General features: G+C 37.5%; 1 protein-coding gene across 6 annotated transcripts in view; it reads left to right on the top strand.

Moving 5' to 3' along the window:
• Window positions 1–25,610, top strand: part of SRPK2 (SRSF protein kinase 2) — a 90,424-nt gene that overhangs the window by 26,418 nt on the left and 38,396 nt on the right. For 5 of the 6 annotated variants that reach the window (XR_014226367.1, XR_014226368.1, XM_082280562.1 and 2 more), the window contains exon 2: window positions 20,345–20,496. Coding sequence is in view for 3 of the 6 variants with exons in the window: in XM_082280562.1 (XP_082136688.1) it covers window positions 20,345–20,496 (152 nt within the window). In the remaining 3 variants the exon portion in view is untranslated. Of the gene's footprint in view, window positions 1–6,007; window positions 6,226–20,344; window positions 20,497–22,704; window positions 22,770–25,610 lie in introns of those variants that run through there. The other variant, XM_082280565.1, reaches the window with a different exon arrangement.

Here is a 25,610-nt window from a genome sequence, read left to right on the forward strand (position 1 = left end):
TAAAAAATACTGAATGACTTTATTTTGCCTTTTGATGTTTGACTGTCCTTTTAAAGTTTTCATAAAATATTTCTTTATCCTATTATTCAGGATAACTTGTCCTTTTAAATTTATATAATTATTTACAATGTTTCCAAATTACTGTAGATTAGATTAGGTGTGAGGAGTAAAAGAGATAACAGCTTAAGAGCTGTTTGTGTTATGAGTTAGGGTTAAGTCTTTTTGAAGTATGGCTTACCATGGCAGAAGAGTGTGCCCACATTTATAAACTTTCAGTGTGGATTAGACCCTGTATTCAGACATGTTTTGATTTAGCTACAGGCCCTATCCTGGGAGAATTGAGGGCAGATTCTGTGGTTCTGAAAGCAGACTTCCAAAACTGTCACTTACTGTTCTATTCATACACTCTCGCAGCAGTAATTTTTGAACTTTCCTGTCCTTTTTGCATGTTTATTTTAGGAGGCTGGTTCTGCAAAACATGGCCTCCTTTGGTTTGAACTGGTTATTGAGCTGTAAAAATGGGACCTGCAAGAGTATATTTCTAAGAAAAAATACTTTTAAAGTTACTTGCTATTTTTGATTTTTTTCTCATTATTTTGATTTAGAGGAAAAATGTGGAAGAACACATTGTTCATAGCCACATTCTCTCTTTGACCTTAAGCATTTAACTTCTTGCAGAGGAATTTGTCCAGTCTTTGTAGCCACTAGTGCAGCAGCATACTTAATGACACAATCATTACATACCTTTTTAATTTGATTTACAGTAATTTTTAGCTTGTAGAAGTTGAATTTACTAGTTTTATTTAGGGTCATGCAATTTTACAGTAAAAAAAAAATTCTGTGAAGTTTTAAGTTGAGCAAATTATTGTGGGTCATTTGGGCGTAGTTCCTAATTGTTACTTGATCTGAGATAGAAGGAAGCAGGCAGAAGAATTGTTACTTTATTTTTGGCCATAGACTAAATAAAACGAGCATATTTCAAATACCTATGCTTTTCAGGCTAAATAAAACCAGCATGTTTCAAATACCTATGCTTTTCAGGTAGATTGCTTGGTAAATCTGGGGGTTTTAACAGTTTGGGCAGTCTGTTCATTTTTAGAATTGATCTTTTCCAGCAGTGAATTACTTCCCACTAGTGAATTTCTTCCAGTATCTTTCAAAGAGCAATGTAATTTAAGTTAAAAAAACCAAAATGTCAGGAGTATTGCAGGCACTGTAGGGATTTCTCTTAAGTCTATATCCATAAACCTTTTTTAGGCGTGGAGTCATATGCTTGGTTGCTTAGCCTTGCAGAACTGTCGGAAGCTGAGAAAACCAAAATGAAGCAATTCATTTCGTGTGTGTTGCCACACCAGTATTCTCTTCTGTGTTAAAAAAAAGTATGGCTTTGCAGGCCCTACCCCTTCACTTGTTTCTGTCCTGGCTCCTCCACCTCTGGGAATGGAGACAGGGCAGTCTGCAGCTGCCTTTCAGGTGATTAATTCAGTTTACAGTGCCTGTATGAGTAGGAGAATGCTGTAGTTCGAGCTCTCTCTGAGGTGTAGTCACATGTAGCACTAAGAGTACGTGCATCCTGGTTCTCATTTTCTCTAAAGAATTTAAAACCCTAACTCTAAAATAATTAATTAAACAACAGTAAGTAGAGCATGGGAAGTAACAGTGCAACAAACAAGTCATGTTTTCTAATATTTTTACTTCTTCCTAAAGAACCATTCCTGTACAAACATGCAGCCTGACTACTGTATTTCAGTTTTAAAAGAAAATCCTTACTAAGGCAGTTATAAATATACAATTGGTAGGTAATTGAAAGAAAATTGAAAGTTTTGAGTTTCCCTCAAACCTGTTTTCAGATAATTTTCTGTGTTTCTTAGAGGACGTCTGTAATAAAGTTTCTCACTATGATTCCTGAGGTCCTCACCCCCAGTATTTGTGTGACCTTGAAATCCTAGATTTGTTTTGTAAGGAGCAAATAATACTGTTTTATTTCACAATGTGTTTTGCACTGCACATTGACTGCAATGCAAATTATTGCCATATTTTTAAAAAAATTGTAACAGCAGTTTTGCTCACATTGTTTCTGGTTCCTGAGAATTTCCTCAACCTGAACAAAGTTTTCTTGAATAATTTTATCATCTACAGAATCAGTATGATTATCTTCTGCTTTCATTATATCTGACAGACCAAAAAACACCTGGAGCTTAGAAATTTTGTGGTGGCTGTGTATCAAATCTGTTTTTTAAAAAGGTAAAAAACCCCTCAGAATTATGTATCTTTTGAGGCATCTGTGTTGGTGTTGTGTGTGCGTGTTCCTTTGCTTGTATATGTGTATATTCTTGACATTTTCATTTCATTGCAGTACCCAGAGTGATGATGCATTCTGGTCCTTCCTTTACATATCAGGGTTGAGAGTTTTAAGAACCATGTTTTGCAAATTAGTTTTGCATAGGCCCTTAAGCAGCCTATACTTTGCAAAAGGAGAGAGGGAGTGCTTAATTTTTGTCTACTCCTGACATTTTGTGACGAAGATTGTGGTTTACTTTCATGGAAATAATGTATCCCTTAACTGAATATTAAATATAATTACCAGAGATAAATGCCTAAAATAAATGGCAAAAAAGGAGGGGCCGAGGCTGAAGGGGCAAAACAAAGACGGGTTTTTTTGCCTCACAACTGAAGTAAAATCTTTGTACCTACACACTCCTCTTGCTGTGATCTCCGCTCTTGAACCAAAACCCTTTCTTTTAGTGGACGCTGTGGTACCTGCAGTTCCAGTCACAGTTCAAAACCAGGCAGGAGAACGTGAGCTAAGTCACATTTCTGATGTCTCTGTTTTTCTTTAATTGATCTAAACACTTAGCAGAGTCAGAAAATTTACAGGAAATAAATGAATGAATCTTCCTGTTTATATCTTACGACTGTTTTCTGCTCTTGCTGGGCTGGGTCAGCTGGAGGATCTGTGTGGAGAGGCTGGAGTGAGCAGAGCCTTGAAGATCAGCAAGGGAGTATTCCTTCACCTATCTTTGTCCTAGCTTAGATTTGTATTTTACTCTACAGATTGAAAAAAAAGCCCCAAACAGACGCGAAATATCCACAGGGCTTAAGCCCCACTTTATAATAACAATTTTGCATCTGGTCACTGATTATTATGAAGTATTATTTGTAACCATTTCAACACCATGTAATTGTGTGTTAGCACATGAGGTAGTGTGGTGCTTTTTCCAGTGGGATCTGACAGAAAAAAATTTTAAGAAAGTCAGAGCAAGCTTCCTGAGGTTTACCATGAATTTTAAGTGCAAACTAGTATTTTATATTTAAAAAGCAGTTTTCATTTAAGGATTCATTCCTGTTAATTTAGTTTTATTTATTACCCGTGTATTTTGTATGTTTGTATTTTGCCCAGTTGCTCTTAAAATTCCTGATGGTACTGACAAATGTGTACGTTGTTCACGTGGAGTGGAAATTACACCTTTTGTGGAAGGTACAGCTGAGAATGCTGCTGAATGGCAGACTGTGTGAACAAAGATCACTCTGGTGCTGGAGTTCTCATTTGCACGAAGAAGCAGCTGCTTTCAAACCACTATTGGTTTTTTTATTCATTTTTGTAGATCTTAATGATTCATAAAGATTTTTTACTTTTTATTTAATGATAGACATAGGTAAATAACAGGCATCTCTGAGAAAAGCAGTTTGTACAGAAATAGCTGAAGGGAAAATTTATTTTTTATGTTATTGGATTAAGTTGCAGCTTGCTATAATTTTGTAGGATCTTTATTTGGATATATTCCAGTCACCTGAAAAATAATAAATAACGTTATAAAGTCCAGGTCTCTTTGCAGTTGTAGTAATGAAATTAAAATAAAACATACTACACTGCAAAACGTAATAAAATTTTCAGTATATTGCCTTGCTACAAACACATGGATGACTTCTACTAATTTATAAATTGCCTGAAGAAACTGCTATCTTCTCTAGACTGCTAAGCAAAAATCTTCTTTAAGCTTCGAGCTGTCTGGCCTACACTGATCCTTGGCTTCTGTAAATAGCTAGCAATGAAGCCCAAATGATTGATTTTAAAATTGTTCTCAATTATCTTTACCTATTGTCACTAGGATTTTATTAATGCAGCTGTTTCCAGAGAAGTACAGTTTTTCTGATCAAAACTTGTGCCCTGTGTGGTTCATTTTATTCATATTCTGGCAGTGTAAACAGTTACCACCGGAATTTAGGTAGCCCTGTCTTTCAGTTGTTACACTCTCCCCATAAAAAAGCAAAATTATTTTTAATAAAGTTTATTCATTAATTAATATAGCACTCATTCACTTGAAATTAAATGCCTATTTTTACTAGTCACCTAATGTGTAAATTGCCCTCTTTTTCTGTCATTGTTGTAGACAGTTGAAGTCAACTCGGTTTCTAAGTTCTAGTTTCTAGTCTCCTCACCTTTCTGAATTAGGTAGGTACATTTTATCTTCCTGGCATATGGCTTCAGAATTGTGATTATGAACACTATTCTCTTCTAATTTAGTCTATACTACCTAGTATTTCATGTTGATACTTTCTTCCTGTCAATTATTTAATATTTAAACTTGAATTTCTATGAATGTGATGACTGTTTTGAAGTCCCAGGTTATATTATAAATTGCATATGTTCTTTTCAAGAGAGATGACACCTGAGTGGTATCTTTGAGCCAAAGATAAAATTATTTTAGAGAATATGTCTTCTCTGCATTCTTTTGCAAAGCATATGTTTTGTGGGGCTGTCCAAAGTTAACTAAAGCAGAGCGGGAGTCTTTGTGTATGACTTTGGTCAATATTTTTAATTTCAGGTCTCGTACAATTCTAGAATCTTATTTATTTAAAATTCATGAGATACATAATTATTTTAATGTAAAATGATATTTTAAAAGGAAATGTCATTTCCTTTTAGAGCTACTGATTAATCTGCTTCTATTTAAAGATCTAATAACTCATACCATAATCACACTCTCATTAGAAAATAATTAGGTGGTTCAGGGGAGTCACAGTTATAAGAGCTAGTCATAGACCTAGGATGTTAGAAACAAACAAAAAACTAATAAAATCTTTGTTTTCCAGGAGATACAAAGAAACTTTTTTTGATTATATTATGTGATGGAAGTATGTGCATTTCTTCTTTTTCATTTTTGTCTTTGTGGATCTTGGTCAAAAAAGCTACATCAGCCCCAGTTCACCATACTCATACCAGCATTTTGGATGTCAAAATGGCAAATGAAATTCAGCCTAGATAAATGTTGAAGCAGTACACACTGAGAAATAATCGTAACTTTTCATATAAAATAAAGGATTCTGAGGTGATAATCATTATTTAGGGAACTACTGGTGAAACAGATGTTTCATTAAATCATCAGCTTTGTGCTCAGTAGTGATAAAAAGAGGCAAATACATGATTAGAAACAAAGGAGGAGACAACATGGTAGAAAATGTCATTGTACCAAAATACATACCCTCCACACGTTGCCTGTGGAATATTGCTTACAAAGAGAATAGCATGACAGGGTTCAGGGAAGAGTGAAGGGTAGGATCTTGAATTGTAGAGCAGCTTTCCTGTGAGGAAAGACAAAATTGAGTAGGACTCTTCAAGGCTGACAAACAGATGGCAGAGGGTGTACAGTAGATGTCTCTTAAAATTGTGTGCCAGGGAGAAGGTGACTGCAGAATGAATGTTCGCAGGCTTTCAGGACAAGAATCAGAAGAAATGAGTTGAAGCTACGAGATGGCAGATACAGAGCAAACACAAGGTCATGATCTTTTGGAAAAGGTGTAAGTATGCTCTGAAATTCCATGCCATGCGAGATGGATGTTAGAAGTTTCCATTTGCACAGAGGGAAACTGGATAGAGTTGCAGAGTAAACATCAGGTGGGAGTTACTAAATACACAGGAATCCCATCTGGTGGCCTCTGAGCTGCTATTTTCTGGAGACCATGAAACTGCTTATGGGAGGAAGGATCCCTGTGTGCTTAGTTTGCTATTATGCTTTTCCTTTGACATCTGCATGTAGCTGTTTTTCTAAATATAGGTTATTGGTCTGTGTAGATCACTGAACTGACCTAGAATAGCCTTTTTAATAACATTCTGCTCAAGTTCCTGGGTCTGCTCCTTTTTGTGGGATTTCTGCCCTCAAGATAATTCATTCCAGTTAATGTTTGCAATTTTAAAGCATTTTGTTTGGAAGAAAGACGATAAAGGTGAGAAAGATGGTAAGACTTGACACTAGTAATAGATTTTGGGTATTGGCTTTATGGTATAGGGAAGAACTAGCTACTTGAGGTAAAAATTACATTTCTGATTGTGCAGATCAAGGATTTGAATCAGCTTTTGAGTCTTTCTCATGTTGTCTGCGCGTGGAGAGTATGTGTAGCCTCTGTGTCTCCCACTCTTGATATTTCTAGTAATAAATACATCCAGACAAAAAAAAATGCTTAAGAGCAGTAGTTCTTTTCAAAACATGTTACCTTTGAAACAGTGTTCTAAGAGAGTCTAAGAGTGGTGAGAGAAATTAGACTTATTAGTTTTTTTACTTCTACGTGAAAGTCTCGGCAGCATTTACCACCCCTTTAAATAGTCTTGAAAGGTATTTTGTGTTAGTCGTTTTACAGTAAGCTGCCTAAAAAAGTTGTTTTGGTATTGAAAATGTATTTTGGGCATCATTTAGTGGGTTGCTTGCTGTTTAGAAGTTTGACAATGTGTCCTGATCTCATGCCTGGTGCTGAAAGATGAGCACCAGCATGAGTTGGTTGCCCATGAGAGAGGTGGTAGAATCTCCATCCTTGGAGATATTCCAAGTAAGCCATCTGGAGATGGTTCTGGACAGCTGACTCTAGGTGGTTTGGCTGGAGCAGCAAGGATGTTGGATCAGATGATCTCCAGAGATCCCTTCTATGCTTGTGGACATACACAGTTTGTATTCAGAGGAAAAAACTGAAACCAAACCCCCACCAGAATTGTGGGGCAGTGTTTTTATGGCAATATTTTAGCAGGAAATTTTTTTTAAGGGGTGGGGGGAAAGAGAAGAAAGACATGCCATCCTATTAAAAGAAGGGGAATGCTGAAGGTTAGGTTGGCTTTCCTTTGTTTCAGATTGTGTTACACAAAGTAGCCTTCATAGTCTCCTATCGTGCCTTTTTTAGAGTAAGGCCCTTAAAGGAATAAATTAACTTCTAGTTTTTTCACAGGGCAATTTGAAGAACACATGATTTTATCTACTGATGAAGTATGGAGCTTGTCTGTCTTTTTGATTAAAAGCAAGGAGAAAGGAATATACTGAATTCCACATACATGTGCATTTCCTATGCTGTGCTTTTGAGACTAGTAATAAAAATGTACTTTGTATGTGTGATAGAAACCGTCTGAGAATACTTAAAGCTGCTTCAGCCAGTCTCGAGGCCTCCAATGAAATCTGAATGTTGTATATATGTTCTCTGTTGCATATTATATAAATATTACTTAAGCTCATTTCCTGCTTACATGGAAGCTATGTTGGCAGTCGAAATCAGGTCCAGTTTCCATGGCAACACAGTGGCACTGGGAGGAAGGCTGATGCTGTGCTGTGGTTGGTATTTTTATGCAAGGGAAGAGATGCAGACCTACATTTTTAGACAGGAAATGTATTTCAAGGCACAAAAGCATCTAGCAACTTTTATAAATTTGTTGGATAAGTAGATACATCTAATAATAGAAATTGAAACCTATTGTTTGCTGTTTGCAATAGAAAATAAATTTTTAGTTTTATCTAACATTACAGAAAGCCACTGTTAAATATATACACAATTATAACTGCTATATTTGCATGGAAATAGCAAGGAGACGTATGTATGTACTGAAGACAAAGGAGGTTTTGTACTGAGGCAAAACGGGCAAAACAGACTGAGGCGTAGTCTCCTAGCTTTTTCATTCTAGTTTTCACCTTCTGAAATCCTTTCAAATCATTTTCACAAAGGTCTTTGCAGACTTAAAGAAAAATGCTTTTCTTTTTTTCATGGTAGTCCTTTCACTCTAGTTTTCTTTACTATTTCTGTATTTCCAAAAGATAGTCATTGCTTGTTTGTTCTTTCAGCCCTCTGTTATCCTTCAGCAGTACTTAGTAGTGGGACTCATTAAGGGCAGGGAGTTCTTAAGCTTGCAGTTTTGATGTGACTAGGGTGAAGCTTTGCTCATCTTGACTGTTGTGTGGGTGGTTGAGTCACCAACCCTGGAGGTGTCTAAAAGATGTGTAGATGTGGCACTTAGGGACCTGAGTTAGTGATGGACTTGACAGTGCTGGGTTAATGGTTGGACATGATGACCTTAAAGATCTTCTCTGACCTGAATGGTTCTACGATCTCTTCGACTTTCTGTATTCCTCCTACACGCAAAGTTCTTGCTCCACCTCAGGGAAGTGGGATGTTCTGAGAAGATGAACTGAACTGGAAGCAGTATTCTTTAGAAGTGTGAAGGGCTCTTTTCATCCCTATGAATCATCATCTTTCTTTCCCAACCCTGGCACTATACAGTTAGTCTGTGTCTGATGTTGCCTAGCAACAATTCATCAAATGTCTAAAGAGAACTGATTTACCCTAGCTAGGACTCTTGTAGAAATCCAAGTAGATAAAATGTTCGTGGAAGAATATTAGCCTCTTCCTATGTCTGGCACCCACACTATCAATCAGGATTAAGCTTGATTTTACAGCTGTCCAAGGCTTGGCTGCCTTGTCACACTGATGATTTAAGGATGTCTCATTTTATAGTGGAATATCTCCATCCCATCCTACAATCAGCCTGTGCTTCAGCTATCATGTTTTCAGAGGCTTAGCAAATCAAAACTCTCAGTGATAGCCTGTGTGCACAGTGGCACTGACCGCATATATGCATCCTCATTTAGGAGGAGAAAACCAACTTTGCCTGTGCAGTAACTATGCGTACTTAAGGGGAGATGAACCTTCTATGCTTCCAGTTCTTAGCTTTGTCTTCTGAAACACAGTGATTCAACTCAGAGTTTCCTTCAGCTCTTTTCTATTCATTATTACTGAGAGTCTACATAGCTTGAAGACTTCTCTGAGGCTTGTTACTGAGCCAGTGGCAAAGAACACTTTAACTGCCTTTGACACTGTCTCAGTGAAAGTCATGGCAGTGGCACATCACAAACATGTAGTGTGTCATAGTTTTAGCACCAGTCAGATCAGAAGCTGTGTCACCAACATAAACCCTAAACACTTACATTTTCAGTAGCAGTAAGCTTGCCATGTTCCTTGGACCTCAGTTTCTGCTTGTAAAATGTCATGGGTTTGAAGTCATGCTGTCAGGGTCCTTTACTGCCATTAGAACTCAGCACCACAGTGTTTCTCATCTTTATTGTTCCTTGCCAATCATCCTGCTCATTTGACTTTTGAAACCTAGAATAGAAAAGTTGTTCAGTTTTTCAGACAGCTCTGTGTGGGATCAGGTGCAGCAGACACCATTGTCCTTCCGAGAAACCCTGAGATAAGGTTACCCCTGGAAAAGAAGTGAACTGGAGGCTGTAGCCTCGTGGAAATAATAGTTGCTGTCCACTTCCTGTTGTAAACTGGGTCCAGAATTTAGCTTTACAAGGTGAGCTTCTTTTCCTGAGCTGTAGAGTTTACTGCCCTGGTGGAGGAAGCTTCAGGCACAGCGTTCTGGTAGCAAGACACAGGATATGGAAAGATCTCACTCACAGAGGCAGGTGCCTCTTGAAGAGTTGCATTTTCTCTACAAAGGAGACAGTTCATCTGGGATATCACGACAGCTGGGATTCCTTGAATGCTTTTCCACCATGGATGAGACTCTCTTTTGCTGTTGGAAGTAGGAATATTCCAGTAAGTGAGTCATCCAGCATCCATGCTGTGAGGTAAAGCATGCCAAGGCTGGGATGAGTCAGATGGTCTGATAACCCTTATTCTCAGGCTTGCTGACACAAAATAGATTCTGAAAATCTCAACAGGAATTGTCACAGTATTTAGTATCCAAAATTGCCTCATTCAAGCCAGCTGGACGGTGCTCTGTAATGCTGGGGTGACTTTCCTAACTGCTGAGTGGCTGCTTGCTTGTTGAAGATCCAGTCAAATGAAAGGTCCTTCACTTGCAAGCTGTAAAAATAATGGAAGGCTCCAAAATTGCTTCTACAGCCCCCAAGACAAATGGTTGATGGGCATAAGGGATAGAAAGGCATTTCCTTGGAAACATCTGGAAAGTCAAAGGGCTCATGGGGGAGCCTTACAGACTGAGAATGATGACCTCTTCATTGGGGGAATGTGACAGGAGAGCATGCTGAATGCAGTGGCTTTTGGAAACAACATCTGCAAAAAATAAATAAATTATACCATGTTCTATGAGGTTGTTGGACAAGAGATCAACTTAAGTTTTGCATTAAGAAGTATGAAAAGTAAACTAACAGCAGCAAAAAAGAATATCAGAGATCTGGGCACTTAAAAAAAGATACTTTTTAACCCAAGGAGCTTAAGTAACTGCTTTCCTAAAGATCAGTTTATCAAAATTATGCAAATAAGAGTGTGTTTTCATGTGTCTGAAGAGTAACAATTGTTACTGCCTCTATGAAGACAAGAAGACAGAAAGATTAAATGGTCATGAAGCTAAAACCAGCTGCTTGTTATTTATCTGTGTTGGTGAGAATGAGTTTTTGTGAAAAACATATCTGTGATTTTTCCATTTGCTTGCTTTCGACTGCAGCTGGACTTGGCAATCTTTCTGCTGCTTTTACTTACTTCTGTTAGGAAAATCAATGCTTAATTTAACATGAATGAGCAATATACAGAGAGAAACTCAAAGCAGACATTTCATATATTGTACTTATGACCACATGTACCAAAATGGAAGAATATAACTGACTATTGAACACTAGCAAAATGTTTTTGCATGATAGGCATCTTTCCAACTTTTGTCTAATAATTAAGTTAAAATGTTTTGAGTTGCATATTTAGCTTTCTTTTATCAGTTTTACTGAAACTGCAGTGCAAGCTGGGTACTTTCATAAAATGCTAGTAGGAATTGTGAAGAGATTTATTAAAACTCTTGTTTTATAGAGGAAATGCTACTGGAATTTGGAAGTTTTGGGAGAGGAGTTGTGTGTTTTTTGAAGGATTGAGATGAATTCTTTATTTTGAAAGAAAGCCTGTTAGTGAAAAGGAGTTATGATTGTTAATGTAAAGAGTTCATGTAAGATGGTTGTTTCAAGCAAGTTGAAAGCAAGGTTAACAAGGAGAGAAGTTAGTTATCAGAGTTCCAACTGGTGCATTCAGAATTTATCACTGCAGTGAATGTTTGTATTTGCTGGAGACAGAGAGGTTCTTCTAATTGCTGACTTAGTCATGCAACCTTATTCCATCCCTTTTCTCATTGCCTGAAGAACTGAGTTCCCAGACATAATCCAGAGTATGATGCATTCGCACTTAACAGGATGAATGGGTCTTTTAAACATTAAGTAAACATGGGCATGAAAAATGCATTTTTGCACTGAGATGATCACATGAAGTCAGGATTACATTTTACCAGGGTGCTTTAGGGGTCAGGAAGAAATAGCCAGCCAAAGGCAAGAGGTACTCTGCTGCTTGACTGCATTTGATATTAAGTGAAGTGTTACAATTTTACTGTTCCTATGAAATCTTTTCTACTAGGCCGTTAAATAGGTAAAGAGGGTGTGAAACACTACATTTATTGGTTTACTTCAGCTCATTTTGCTTCATTTGTCTTCAGTTATCTTCATATGGTTTATAACATAAAAATGGAATATATACTTCCTTGAAGGAGTTAACTGTCTTGTGATAAAGACTAAATCCCGTATTTTGTAATTTAGTTATGAGTTCATATTTCAGTCCGTATTTGACCTCAAAGGGTCAGTTACTTAAGTGGCTTTGGTGCCAAATCAAGTTAAATCTGCTAACTACTCCAGGGTCAGTTAGGGCTGTTGGAGAGCAGAGGGTGCTTCTTCCCCCTCTCCTTCAAAACTTGTAAATTTGTTGCTAGTGGCAACTGTAGGATACTGAAGCAACAACAGCATGTTTTCTGAATATATCTTATTAATAAAAAGACTAGAGACACTATAATTTAACATGACAAAGAGAAAGGCAGAAATTAAATACTACAACATAACATGCCAGAAAGAAAGTAAAAAATTGATTTCCATTTATACACTTGTGAGTCATTCTGTTAAAAGTAATCCATCATGCGGCCATAGTGAGAGGAAAAAGAAGTCAAAATAGCGTCCATTTCTGTCACTGTCTGCCAGTGTTTTCTGTCAGGTCATCCTGTTGGTCAGAAGTGGAGGTTCCTGCACATAGATAGAGGAAGAAGCTGTGCAGCATGAGAAGAGACTCTCGTTGCAAGAGGATTTGAAGAAGGTGAAGCTTCATGTGTGGTTTATGAGATTAGTTTTTTTTTTAACTAATTTTTTATCATTGCTTTGGAGTGGTATTCCATGTCTGACGTACTTCAGGTGGAGGTTTTATTTTGACATGTTAGGATGCACACATAAGGAATTGTATTCTCTGTTGATTAGTCCATGGTACATGGATTTATCACAGGTGTCTGTTTCTCCTCTTTGGAATGTCTTAATTTGTGGTAGCCAAAAGCTTTGGAATTTCTTAATTTGTAGCAGCCAAAAGCTCTTGTGGGACTTACTGATGAGACTTGGGTGTTGCCAGAGCAGCGGTGGGAGATTGAAATGCAGTATAACCACCTCCATGCTTATGAAATGTAGCCTCTAGTGAGTGCAAGCAACCACAGTAGGCAAATAGGGCATGAAGAAAGGCTCCTCTCCATAGGAGGCCATTCCACTGGCAGAGTGAAAGAATCAAGTACATGTAACCCAGGCACCAGACGTGACATCTGGGAGCTGCTAACAGAGGCAGTGGACAGACTCAGTAGTTGGTGCAGAAGGGCACAAAGAGGCACCCTGCTCCCCAGTCTCAGTAGTGAACTCTTGCTCAGGGTCGGTCTGGTCATGCCTCAGAGCTCATTCCGCTGTAGCTGCTGGAGTCACTGCATGGAGTCACACCTGTGACAGGGACCTCCATCCAGACAAACCTGATGGTAGGTGTAGCTCTTTAGGTGTCAGGTTGCCCAGTGCGTGATGCTTCTCTGTGAAGCTGGGTCTGATAGTCACCTCTTCTGCAGAAGGTGTGTTACTGATCTCTTCACTCTCGTGATCAGTGACAGGACTTGGGGAAGTGGCGTGAAGTTGAGTCAGGGGAGGTTTAGGTTGGATATTAGGAAAAAGTTCTTCACCCACATAGTGGTTGGGCACTGGAACCCCATGGAAATGGTCCCAGCACCAAGCCTGACAGTGTTAAGAAAATCATTTGGATGAAATGTTCAGGCACATGATGTGATTTCTGGGGCTCTGAAGGGCCAGGAGTTGGACTTGATGATGCTAGTTGGTTCCTTCGAACTCAAGGTATTCTATGATTTTAACATTCTCAGCCTTTGTAACACTTTACTGGTGACCAGAAATACAGGTAAGGTGCTGAGTATCTATTTATATATTTTCTTTTTGTGCTGCCGGGTGGATCTTTATTTTTTAATTAACTGTTGACTTTTTCTCTTTGCAAGTCTGTAATGAATGACTCGTCTGGAAAATACAACTTTGCGGGAAAAGCAGTATTTGAGGAAGAGAACACATGACTTTGGCAAGTCCAATTAAGCTTGAGGCTTTCTGGGTAGATTTGGCTTCTGGTTGACTGTCTTAGTAACAGTTTAACAGAATTGCATTTGTTTGACAGCAAAACTTCATTTGGGACTGACTTTAAGAGCTTGAAACCAGTTACTTCTGGGAACTTGCTGTAACTGTGTCAGAGAAAGGCCATAAGAGTTGCCTCCTCACCTTGGCAGACTTTACTTCTTCATCCTAGGTGTGATTTGATGTAATGGTAGGCTGCTACTGGCTCCCTTCAGCTCTGCCCATGGTGATGTGCTCTTCCTGTGATGCTGGGCTGGGGTGGTGACGTGGTAAAACTGCAGTACTTGCTGCGTGAAATGGCATTTATTTATAGTAGCTGTTGTTTTGAACGGAAGAAGGCAGTGTTCCTTGGCATTTCACTTGGACTTTGAGTGTGCCCAAGGTGGCCTCCAAAAGACTAGTAAGCAAGATGGGAATGAAAAATTCATTCTGTGTTTCTGTTTGAGGTTATGAAAGCTACTGTGTCTCAGCCTGCTCCGTTCTGGGATGGATTTTTACTGGTGCTTCTGTTAATGTTTGATGGTAGGATAGTATCTTTGGAAGGAATGTTAACAGTCCCAGGAGGAATGATAATTTTGTTTGATAATGACCAGATGTAGAAACTGCTTAATGCTTATGACATACCAGCACTCTCTCTTTTTATGCATAAATTTGCTAGAATTGGAGATTGTAGTACAGTTTTGTACCACAGTAAGAACACGAATAGCGCTTTTCATACAAAGCAAAGCTGTCCCTGGGAGTTCACATCAACAGTTTCTTGGAGTTAGGTAAAAACACATCACCTTATGCCCTGTTTCCTTCTGGGTTTGTAGACTTTCTTTCTGAAAGCAGTAAGATGACCTCTGGCATAATTAAAAATAATGATTAAATTACAAATGATTTATCATAACTATTAAAATTTAATAATATTCTGAATTACAATCCACTTAAAGTCTTACTTAAAACATGTGACATAATTTTGTTCATTGAGTGATAACTTCAGAGTTATTTTGATATTTTTTATGGTTTTTGTTCTTTGTTTTATGTATGTGGATTTTTTTAGAAAGCCTCCATTTAAGGCTGCCTCCGGTTCAAAGAGCTCAGTGTTAGAAGGCACCTGTCTAATTAAGCTAAATGTGCATTTGGGAAAAAAGAGCAGGCAAGAATTCAGCTCATAAAGCAGACACCATTTGAACAAATGAGAAAGAGATCCAAATAGCTGAGTCTCTAAGGAATTAATAACAGCTGTAAGAAATTTGTGTATAAAGATTTCAGACTTTTAACTCTACAGAACCTTGAGAGCCTTTCCCAGGAGCACGAAAGCTATTGCCTTCTGGAGCTGGACAGAAGCATAGCTGGAGCTCCTTCCAGATGGACCTACACACACTAGTAGATTTCATAAAGCTCCCATCTCTTAGGAGGCTTACAACGTAATTCTTCTGATGCTCACTCTCCCCCTTGCTTCCTCTTTTTACCTCTTCAGATTGAAATTCCCTGTAGAACCTCTGTGGACGTGTCAGAAGGTTCGTAACATTGTTAGAATATAGTTTATTCCATATTTTATTTTATTAGGTATATGAAGAAGTCATTTAACCTAATTTTAATTGCATTTTCTGTTAGCAAAAAAAAAGTCTTTGGTTGTGTTCATCTGAAAATCTTAAGGGAAAGTTTTGTTTTCCCCTCAGATTGAGGTAGTTCTTAGCTTAATCTGACCAATTTCTGTCTCACATTTTTTTTTTCATTTGGCACAGTCTGTTTCCTTCTGAAAAATGCTTTCCTAAAGTTAGGAGAATCAGGTGCAGGTTTTAGTAGTAACCATGTGTGCAGTACAGTGTTCGTAGTGAAGGACTCCTGCTGTTGCACGCCTATTCCCCATGAGAACATGAGGATTTCCTCAGGTAGTCTTGTTCTATAGCAGTCTTGCCTGCAAGACATTCTTATCCACTACTTCATAATAAAAACATACTTTTTGTCTATGAGGGTTTTGGATAAAGAGGCCTGAAGTCTGCTTTGGTTTTGAGTAATGGAAATGATTCATTTGTTGAGGAAAAGATGAGGTGACTGCACAAGGACAGACCCAAGGTGCACCTGCATTCCCTCTGGCCAGGAGCAGTTGCCTGGGGAGGAGTGCAGGGTTTGGGCCCCAGTGTGCTGAATACTGTTCTGCATCCAGCGGTCTCAGGCTGCTGGGCTTCACGAGCCAAAGGCGCTCCTGGGTTAGCCATCAATTGATTTTTCTTCCTTGAGTTTTTTTGAGCCCTATTTGAACTTAACTAACTTCTCTTATGCGTGATATCAGAGGGAAAAAAGTTCGCTTTAGTTTTTAACATCATATTGCATGAGTAATTTTTTTTCTTTGCATTTTCTGTCACCTTGGCCCAATTTGTGTGGGATGAGGCAGTGGACAGCCATTTCCTATTGGCTTTCTCTGTATCTCTCAAGATTTTGTAGCACTCTTCCGTCTTGTTTTCCTGGCTGAAGAGTTCTGGTATGTTCAGATGCTTCCCATATGGAAGGCATTTTGTGATTTTAATCACTCTCACTGCTCTTGTTTTACCTTTTTCAGAACAGAAGAATAACAAATGACCCCACAACATCAACAACAGCAAAAAAATGAATGGATTTTTCTGGATTTCTCATAGTATAATTTTCTCAGCATTTTAAGGTCTGAATGTTAAGGAGATTGCTTTTACTGTTGGCTGTTACCCAGTGGGAGCATGAAGCAACATGTCCATGAGGGAGAATAATAAAATTAAGTTGTCGGAAATGTTGTGTTTCATAACAGTGGGCAGTTGGTTTTTTTGTGAGACTCCATGCAGGGTTTTGACGTATTTTGCTTCAAGTTCACTGCAGAGGAGAAATACTTCAGCTTTTCTTTTGTCTTTTCCTAAGTATTCCCTCTAACAGCAATTTAAAAATAGGTTTTAATTATGTTTTTATTGGACTTCGCTATAAATTTATTTTTGTCCACAGAAAAGGCAGTAATTAAAAGACAAAAAATGCTGGCTAGTGTTTGCTAATTGTTTGTAGTGTTTCTTTCAATACAATTATAAGGTTTGTCATTGTAGCCTGTGGAGATGGTCAGTTCTGGGCGTACTTGCTGACAGAATACTGAGACTCTAGAATGGTGTGTCGTCGTCTTCTGTTAATTAAGTGTTTATGCTTGGATGGTGATGAGCAACCTAATAGTGGTAGACCACAGAGTACCAAGTGATTACTTCAGAAAAAAGAAAAGCAGGTTTAGTATTTATCTCTGCATGCATGTGCTACATAATGCACATTATTACAAAGCATTTTAGGAGTAAGAAAGAGTAATAACTTGAAATAATGGTTGTTGAATAGCTCTTGATGTTATGATAGTATTTGACAATTATATTTCAAAAAAGGAAGTGGAGATTACAGACATGTTGGTGAGTCACAGCTTTCTAAATGGTTGGGTTTTTTAATGCCAATGATGTTTGAAAATCTACTCAAAAGAAAAATAATTTACATTTTAGCGGACTATACTGGAAAAAATGAAATCTAAGCTGAATAAACTGTATATTCATGCCATAAATTGCAAATGAAGATGTTGTTAAAGCATTCATCATAACTTATCTTTGCAATTCGATAAAAGGCCTACTAAGAAATAGCAACATTGGAGTTCTCTCACTGATGTCCTTCCTAACACTGTGGAACTGTGAATTGGCAGAAGAGCTGGATTGGGGATGCCAGGATGAGTTACTCAACCTGTAGGCAGAATTTAAGCTGTCAAGTGAAGTGTTGAAGGCTTGATCTCTACATATACCCTAGAAAAGTAAAAGTGAACAAAACTAAAGAACAACAAGAATCTCTTGCTAAGAATTCTAAACTAGAGGAAAAAATTGCCAAAAATGCAGAATTAGCAGTCAGACTGATGTAACTCAGCATGTTGCTTTCCTTCCCTCATGTTTCTGTACTAATATTTGATTGCTCCAAAAGGTGCAAGCAAAGCTAAATGGACAAATCAAAGATCTTCCTCAGTTTAAAGCAGTGTTTTGTTATTTGCAGATAAAAATCATAAATCCAGAAGGAAACAAGGTAGTATCCTTCCTTTCTTCCTGGTGTCCACAAAGGACAGTAAGAAAGCAGTCCTGAATATAAAAATCAACTGGGATTGAAGACAGGAAAAATAACCCTTTTCAAACCAAAATCAAATATAGTAGCTTGAGAAAGACTCAGAGCCAACCCTGTTTTCTTAACCTGTTTCCCTAGGAATAAATTTGTCTTGTGGTTTTTTTTAAATCCTGTGCTGGATACTTCTGTCTCTCTCAGAGGGAGATTCTTGGAATGGCTTAATATTTATTTGAAAATGACAAAATGTGTGAATCTCAATTCCTGAAATGCTTCTGATTCTCTTTAAAATCTGTCATGTAAAGAAATAGAGCAAGTAGTTGTCATCTTAAAAACCAAAATCAGCACAATTTCAACGAATTTTTGAACTTACACCCCCATATTGCATTTCCCTACCCTACCCTGTGCTTTCTATAGTTGTACCATTTCATGTGACCAAAATAGTAACATGGAAACTTGTGGTCAGAACAAAGGAAGATGATGGTACCATCCAAAATAAGGAGTCCAGGCACTGATGGATGTGCCTCTGTTCCTGGCATGTTCAGATATATTGATGAAGTGCAGACTATTTCACTATGCATTCTTTTTTGCTGCTTGTAGAATCATTTAGGCTGGAGAATACTTTTAAGGCCATCAAGTCCAACCATTAGTTTTTAATTTTTAAGAGTTTATAGCTCTTGATCTGTGTATCCAAAATGGTCCTGTGCCTAGCAGATGAAGTTTCAGGGTTTGTAATGTAGATCCTTATATGATGGTTTGTTGGATTAAAGCTTTCAGGTCAGGTGTGGGAGCTGTCAGCTTGCTGACACTGTGAAACCTGGCTGGTTCATGAAACCAGGAGGGCCAGTAATCTGGTTTGTGGTAAGATTAGCTGGTCAGAGGATTTGCTGCACCTTGCATTTGCAGTTTGCTTTCCTCTCGGTGTACCAGATAAACACTTCTGTAGGGAGCCAGAAATGAAAGAGGGAGGCAAACAACCAACATAATTTAAGTAGGAGCATTGCAAATATATTTATTGTTTCTCCTACAAATGGATCCCTTCTTTCTCTTCTATTCTGTCTAGTTTCATGTGCTTAAAAATTACATAAATTTATTTACTTCGTTAGATCTCATCGTAACTTAAATTGATAAATTAGTTCAAAATACTCCTTTTAAAATCTGACCGTTTATTGATTGAAGAATTTTATTATCTGAAAGGGGTAGCAGGCAGATAAATTTGGTATTCCATGCAGCTTGCAGTGATGTCCTATAAAGCAAAGGCATAACAGCAGCTGCTGTGCAGGTGGTGAATGTTGCCATTGGAATTTGTTTCTGACCAACCATGTTCTCTTTGACACCAAGTGCTCTGTCTTGAACAATTGCAGTGTGTAAGAAGAAAAAGAAATTATGAGGAAGGGGACTTAGATGTGGGATAAACATAAGTACGGTTTTTACTCATGATCAAGGAAGTATTCGGATCTTAATTCTGAAACATCAGCAAATTACAGATTTCTGGGGTTTTTATGACATGAAGGATAAAATACTGTTAATATGGTGTTTTTTAGATGTGGTTAATTTGAAATAGATATAAATGTAAGTTATAGCAGCTTTTGATGGCACAAATGCTTTTAGTTACTTTGAAATTGTATTTGGAAAGTATATACTTTTTATTTGTAAGAGTTATGAATACAAAAAATAACAGCACCAACCTGTTTGGGGAAGGCTTTCTTAGTTATATGACAAAGAGGTCATATCACTTCAACCCTGAACTTAAGTCTGTTGAAAATGCTCGATTTTGAAATGTGAGTAGTTCATAGTTCTACCTGGTATGGCTTTCTTCGGAACAGGATATAAAATCTATTTCAATTTGGTTGTTTTTTTTTTTTTTTAATTGGAGCTGCAAAACAAGGAAAAAACCCATCTCTTGGTGGTGTCAGGCTTTGGTGATTTTGTTTTGGTTTTTTTAATTAATTAGTGCACATTAAAGCATGTGATATGCTCTGGAATGAGAATCGTAGACTACCTAGGAAGATCAGTTTTTTTCTCTTACTTTCTAATAGATGTTTTCAGTATTTTGTATACTGATACAGCTTTCCATAGTTGGCAGCAGCTACAGAATGAGAAGTGCATTAAGATTTGGGTCAGTGTCTCTAGAAGATTGTTTCTTGCTGTCTATTCATGAGATCCTTCCTACTGCAGCTAGCAGGCAGGAGCTTCTGAATAACTTGGTATTTTTTGAAAAAATACTTCCCAGTTGTGCTCAAGAAGATGGGTCTAACATCTCATTTGCTCGTCAGGAATTTCAAAAGCTTGTCTGTATCTGATTATGTATTTCATGTATCTTTTGCAAGCTCTTTCACTTGAGACCTGCTCTTGGTTTGGCCAGGTTCCTCTCTGTCCATGCCTCCTTAGTGTACCAAGGGGGATACAAAAGGTGACAATGAGAATGGAGATGCTTCATGGGTTTTTTTTCATTTTTTATTTCCCACTGTTTTTTCATCCCCCCCGAAGGGCTGGGCTACCCTAGTGATGAGGCTCTTTACTAAGTGTGCTCTCTCTCCCATTTCCAGGCCAGAGCCTCAGCAGAAAGCTCCCTCTGCACCTCCGCCTCCACCCCCACCCCCGCCTCCGCCCCTGCCGGAGCCCGCCCCGCCTGAGCCAGAGGAAGAGATTTTAGGGTCTGACGATGAGGAGCAAGAGGATCCTGCAGATTACTGTAAAGGTGTGTGCAATTCACCACTGGTGGTGAGGTAAACACTGTCATGCCAGTCTTGGCTCTTGTTCTTGAGGGATTTTTAAAGAGCTGATCTTTAATTATGGAATTTGCTTATACAAGAATTAGGAACAACTCTTCATTTCAGGTCCCGATGCATAATTGTCTTCAGCTTTAATTTTTCACTTAGCCATAGCTTCTTTATACATTTTTCAATAAATATGGAAGTACTTCATCCTTGTATTCTTCCTGATGCCCTAGTTAGAAGAATAGAGAATAAACTTCCCTTTATTGATGTGAGTTGTAAGAGAAACAAAAACACCCAAACCAAGACAAACAACCCCTCTCACACTCCAAAAGGTTCTAAAATGCCTTGGTGCCTTTAACAGCATTACCTAAAATTATTTTTTAAACTGTATCTTTTTTTTTCCTTTCTTCTCACACTTGCACTAGCTTAAGGTGTTACATGCTTCTTTTCCACATGGTGTCTTCCACAGCTCTCAACATTGTCTGAGGCTCTCTACATCTTCATTTTAACTCAATTTCCTTAATTTTTGTATTGGTTATATTCAGTTTTAAAATACTGTTAAATGTGTAAAAGCATGACTGCAGTACAGCCGTGTCAATACTTAAGTTTTTTTTAATGTCACTGCTAAAGTTGCAAGTCTGTTCCCATTAGGGTAGAATGTACACTGTACTTACATAAAAAATGATACATAACAGTTTTATCAACTGTGGGTTATCTATTGTAGTAGATTTCAAGAATACAAATATACTTACATCAGAGTTCTATCACTTCAGATTAGTATTTTTGAATAGTCAAAAAGCACTGTATGGACACTGACTTTATCTGTTATTCTGTATTCCTCATACCAAGAAACTCTTCCTGTGTCAAATATGATAATGTCTTATCAGAAGTTTCTGTATAAGCCTGGAAATGTGCTATTCTAAGAATTCCCCTTCCCAGCCTGGAACAAGTGTTTAATGTTTTCAGATTTAACAATGGAAAGTGACTGTTTCATTTTGGTGTAAGGAATTTTATTAGTATATTATATTTCAAATGTATAAGTGGCTTAGAAATGCCAGTAGTGAAAGCTGAAGAATGAACTCAAACTAAATGTCAAAATCTGTGTCAGGGCAAAGAAAAACATGTTGCTAAACCATGCTCCGGTATTTTGGTTTTTTATTATTTTGTTAAAACACATTTGTTCCTTAAGATAACTCTTTCAGTGTCCTTAACATCTTCCATCAGTGAATAAGGATTTGTTTAAACATCTGTGTACTTGTAAACATCCGTATTTCCTTGAGATTAAGCATTTCAAAACTCTCACTTAATTCTTTCCCAAAGTAAGGGCTGCATTTAATTTCAAACAATCCATTGTTGTCTGTTTTCCAATATCTCTCGCAAAAGTCACCATCTGCAGAAGCTAGATCACAAAACAAAAAAATAGTCTAAGTTGAGAGCCTGCTTATGAGTTACCTGTTTAACTGGAGCAGGTCAGTAGTGAGATCTGTATACTTTTAAAATAAACTACGTGTTACATTAAAAATACTTGCAGGCTTCCTGAAAAGTTAAAGGGAACTCCTGTATGCATACAGGTTCTTCTGAATTCTTCTGATCCCGAGGCTTGGAATTTTTGAAAGTATATTAAAGATGGTTCAAGATTTGGTCCATTTGGATGTCATGATCATTACTTGTTTCTACAAGAGCAGTGCTTTTTTGCTTCAGTAGAGGATTTACTTATTTTGTGACCCTAATTTCCTGTAAGACTGAGCAGTGCATTTCCTTCTTTCAGTCTGCTGATGTGGAACTGAAGGGAAGGTCACCATAAGGATCTGAATTCCATGACCACATTGGGATTTGTTTGTATGTTTTATATTCTGTATAGGGAATGAATAAGTTATTTGGTAAAGAACTCCAGGAATGGCATTTAGATACATTTTCCATTTTTTTGAGAGGTTTTTTTTTTTTTTTTTTAGTTTGAATATCCTTTTCTGTTTTGGGTAGCCTAATCTGTATTTACAGAATGGAAGACAAATATTTGGAAATTACTATTTATTACTGGAGTGTCTCTTTTATTCCTAACTTGGTCTTCAAAATGGCAGTCTTCCAGGATTTTTGACTGAGGCACAGAGCATACTTATCTCTTCTCAACCCCAATCTGAAATTTCATAGGAGGGAAATTTTGATGACGAGTATATAATTATTTTTTTCAGGAATTCAACATATGGCCTCTTAGCTGTACTTCCTGAGTATTTTTGTTACTGATTTTATTTTTAAGGTATGTTACTGTGTGCTGGGTTGCATATTGACCACATTACATGGTGATTAGTAAATAGTCATAGTAGTATTTTTTAATGAGGAAAATGGATCAATTTGTATTAGCACCTGATGTGAAAGAGACTGACTAACAGCCGTCTGTGAAAAGCAGACTAACTTCTGTTCCCTGGGGGCTTCCTCCAGGGCCTGTTTAAATCTGTGACATTACTTTGGTTTGTGTCACTTAATTTGCATAACATGCTTTTCAAATATTTATTTGTTTAAGGAATAGAAATACCAAAAGTCCAACTGAATGATTTTTTCAAGGGGTACCTTATAAAGCTAGATTTTCTTCTTCTCTGAAAAGCCTTGAAACACTTGGAGATTTTTTTCAACAGTGTGTTGTGCCATGGGTGTAATTGGAATTTTTTGCTTCTCTGATCATCTTCTTTGCCCCCTGGTGATGTCTCCCATTCATCCAGTTCACAAAGGGAATAATTCCCTATACAAACATAGAACGAGCCAGCTACAATTACCAACACATTCAGGAGACATTCAGGAATAATGAACTCATTTTTCTGACCCTCTTTCTTGCATGCATGTAGCTAGCTAGCTGTGAGAGACACTTTTTTTTCTGTGTGTGCTGCAGTGAATAGTACAACAGGGTTCAGGTTTTTTTTTTTTTTTTTGGTTACATTATCAGCAGTGCTACTTATACATTGTATATTTTCAAATGCCAGTATTGTTTTTCCAAAAGCACATAATTTTTATCAGCTTGTTAATTTTGCATGGATGCTTTCTTGTTACTAATATTTAGAAATACTTTTGTTACCATGGACGACTAAATGGTTACATTAATCATGGGATGACACCGTTTTTTAAAATACACATAACTAAGTGGGTTGTTACCTGGTTGTCCACAACGTGTACACGCATATGTTGCTGATATGAATAATCAGAGAATAACATGTAGAGGAGTGGTAACAGGTTATTTCCAAAACTGCTCCTGTTGTGACTCAGGACAGTGGAAAGTATCTTGTGAAATATATATAGTTGTATGCTATATATGCTACCACTGTTGGCATCTGTCACATATGCTGATGTATTGCTATAATTAGTTATGACAGTGGTGTAGGGACCAAAATAACATGGTTTTTACATATATAGTATTGTTACGCTTCCAACACGTAGAGTTTACTAAAATAACTTCTCAATCCCCAGTTTATTAACTTTGGAGTCTTTCTCTTATTTCCCTTCTGCTGTTTTCTGTCTGTGATGAGAAGAAACTATCACAAGTTTTTGATTATTTTTGACCCTTTGAAACACAAGTATGCCAAAAGCTATTTGTAGAGTCAGACTTAAAAGGCACTTGTTTGCCTAAACTATTTATGAGAATATATTTTTATCTGTGATGGGTATTGTGTAGAAGTCTCATATAAATTTTGCAGGTCATCAGATTTGATTCACTTAACAAATGCAAACCTTTTCAGTAATGGAAAGGTAGAATTCCTGTATGTTCTCTTAAGTTTCCTCTGGCATCTATGACTTCATCATCTTGCATAGAATTTTGCGGGAAAAAAAATTACCAAGTAATTATATTTTTGTTTGTTTGTTTTGAACCAGTCAATAACTGTCTTAAATAATGATCATATTTATCCAGATTGTTAAACATCTCCATCAGCTGTTACTAGAAGGATGCTTAAATAGACAAAATAAAATTTATTTTTGTTTTTAGTTTTTGTATTAGTACAGATTCATGTATTTGCATTTATTCAGCAAAATTTCTATAATAATGAAGCTGCAATAGACTTGGGATTCATATGTGGCTGATACTGTTGCTTTCTGTAAATGGACAGTATAATAGAAAGCCCTTACTCTCAGTAAGTCCATGTCCCCCCTTCTCTCCTGGAGAGTAAATCCCATCAGGGGTTCCAAAAGTGATCTGGTTTTTGATTTGGAAATGAGGAGTTCCGGCTTGGCAGTGTGGGTATCCTTACTGAGGTTGGCACAACTCGGGAGTGGAAATGAAAGTATCATTTTAGTTTGCTGGGTGAGTTGTCCTGGCAGCTTTCAGGAACGTTTCCTTCCCAGTGATGGGAGGGGTGGGGAGGTCTTCCCCGAGGGAAGGGTCTGCTGTTTGCTAAGCTTGCAGTTACACCTTAGCACATATATATCAAAGCTGTGTGTGTTTTAGAGTTTGTTAGACATACCAACATCTAACACAACACGTCATTTAAGCTTTAACCTACTCCTGAGTATGTAATCTTTATAATTCTGTTGCACAGTTGTGTTAACTTTATTAATCTGCTCTGGCAGCATAAGAGAGTTCATAAAAAAACTGTTGAACTTCTGTTAAGGCAGAAGATGTTATTAAAAAAAAAAAGAATATAAATATATCCAGATTGGACATCACTGTTCCCACAGATAAAAGGAGATAAGAGAGAAGTCCCTGTTTTAAATCCAAGGAATTAAGTTATAAATTCACGTTGTTGTCTTAACCAGTTCTAACAAGATTTTCAGGGGATTCAAAACAGATACAGCAACTTACAGAAGTAGTCTGAGGTTTTCATGATTCAATAACTGAGGATCCTGCCAAAGGACAGTTGGGCATGACATTGTGAAGGACCAGAAAGGGACAAAGAAGTGATTCCTTGAAAGCTGCTCTGAGTCTGCTGCTGGTGATGTCCTGGAGGGTTGCATGGTGCAGCTTTATTGTTTGCAATTTAGGTAGAATTGTGGATGTTACTGTTGGTGTGTTAAGGTCTGAATAAAAATCTTGGGTGTTCATTGTCTTCCCTGTGTTTAACTAGGAGTAGGAATGTCTCCTAAAATACAAAGGAAATAAAAGGCTTCATTACACCTC

Source organism: Coloeus monedula (assembly GCF_965178545.1).
Source record: "Coloeus monedula genome assembly, chromosome: 4".
Taxonomy (NCBI): domain Eukaryota; kingdom Metazoa; phylum Chordata; class Aves; order Passeriformes; family Corvidae; genus Coloeus; species Coloeus monedula.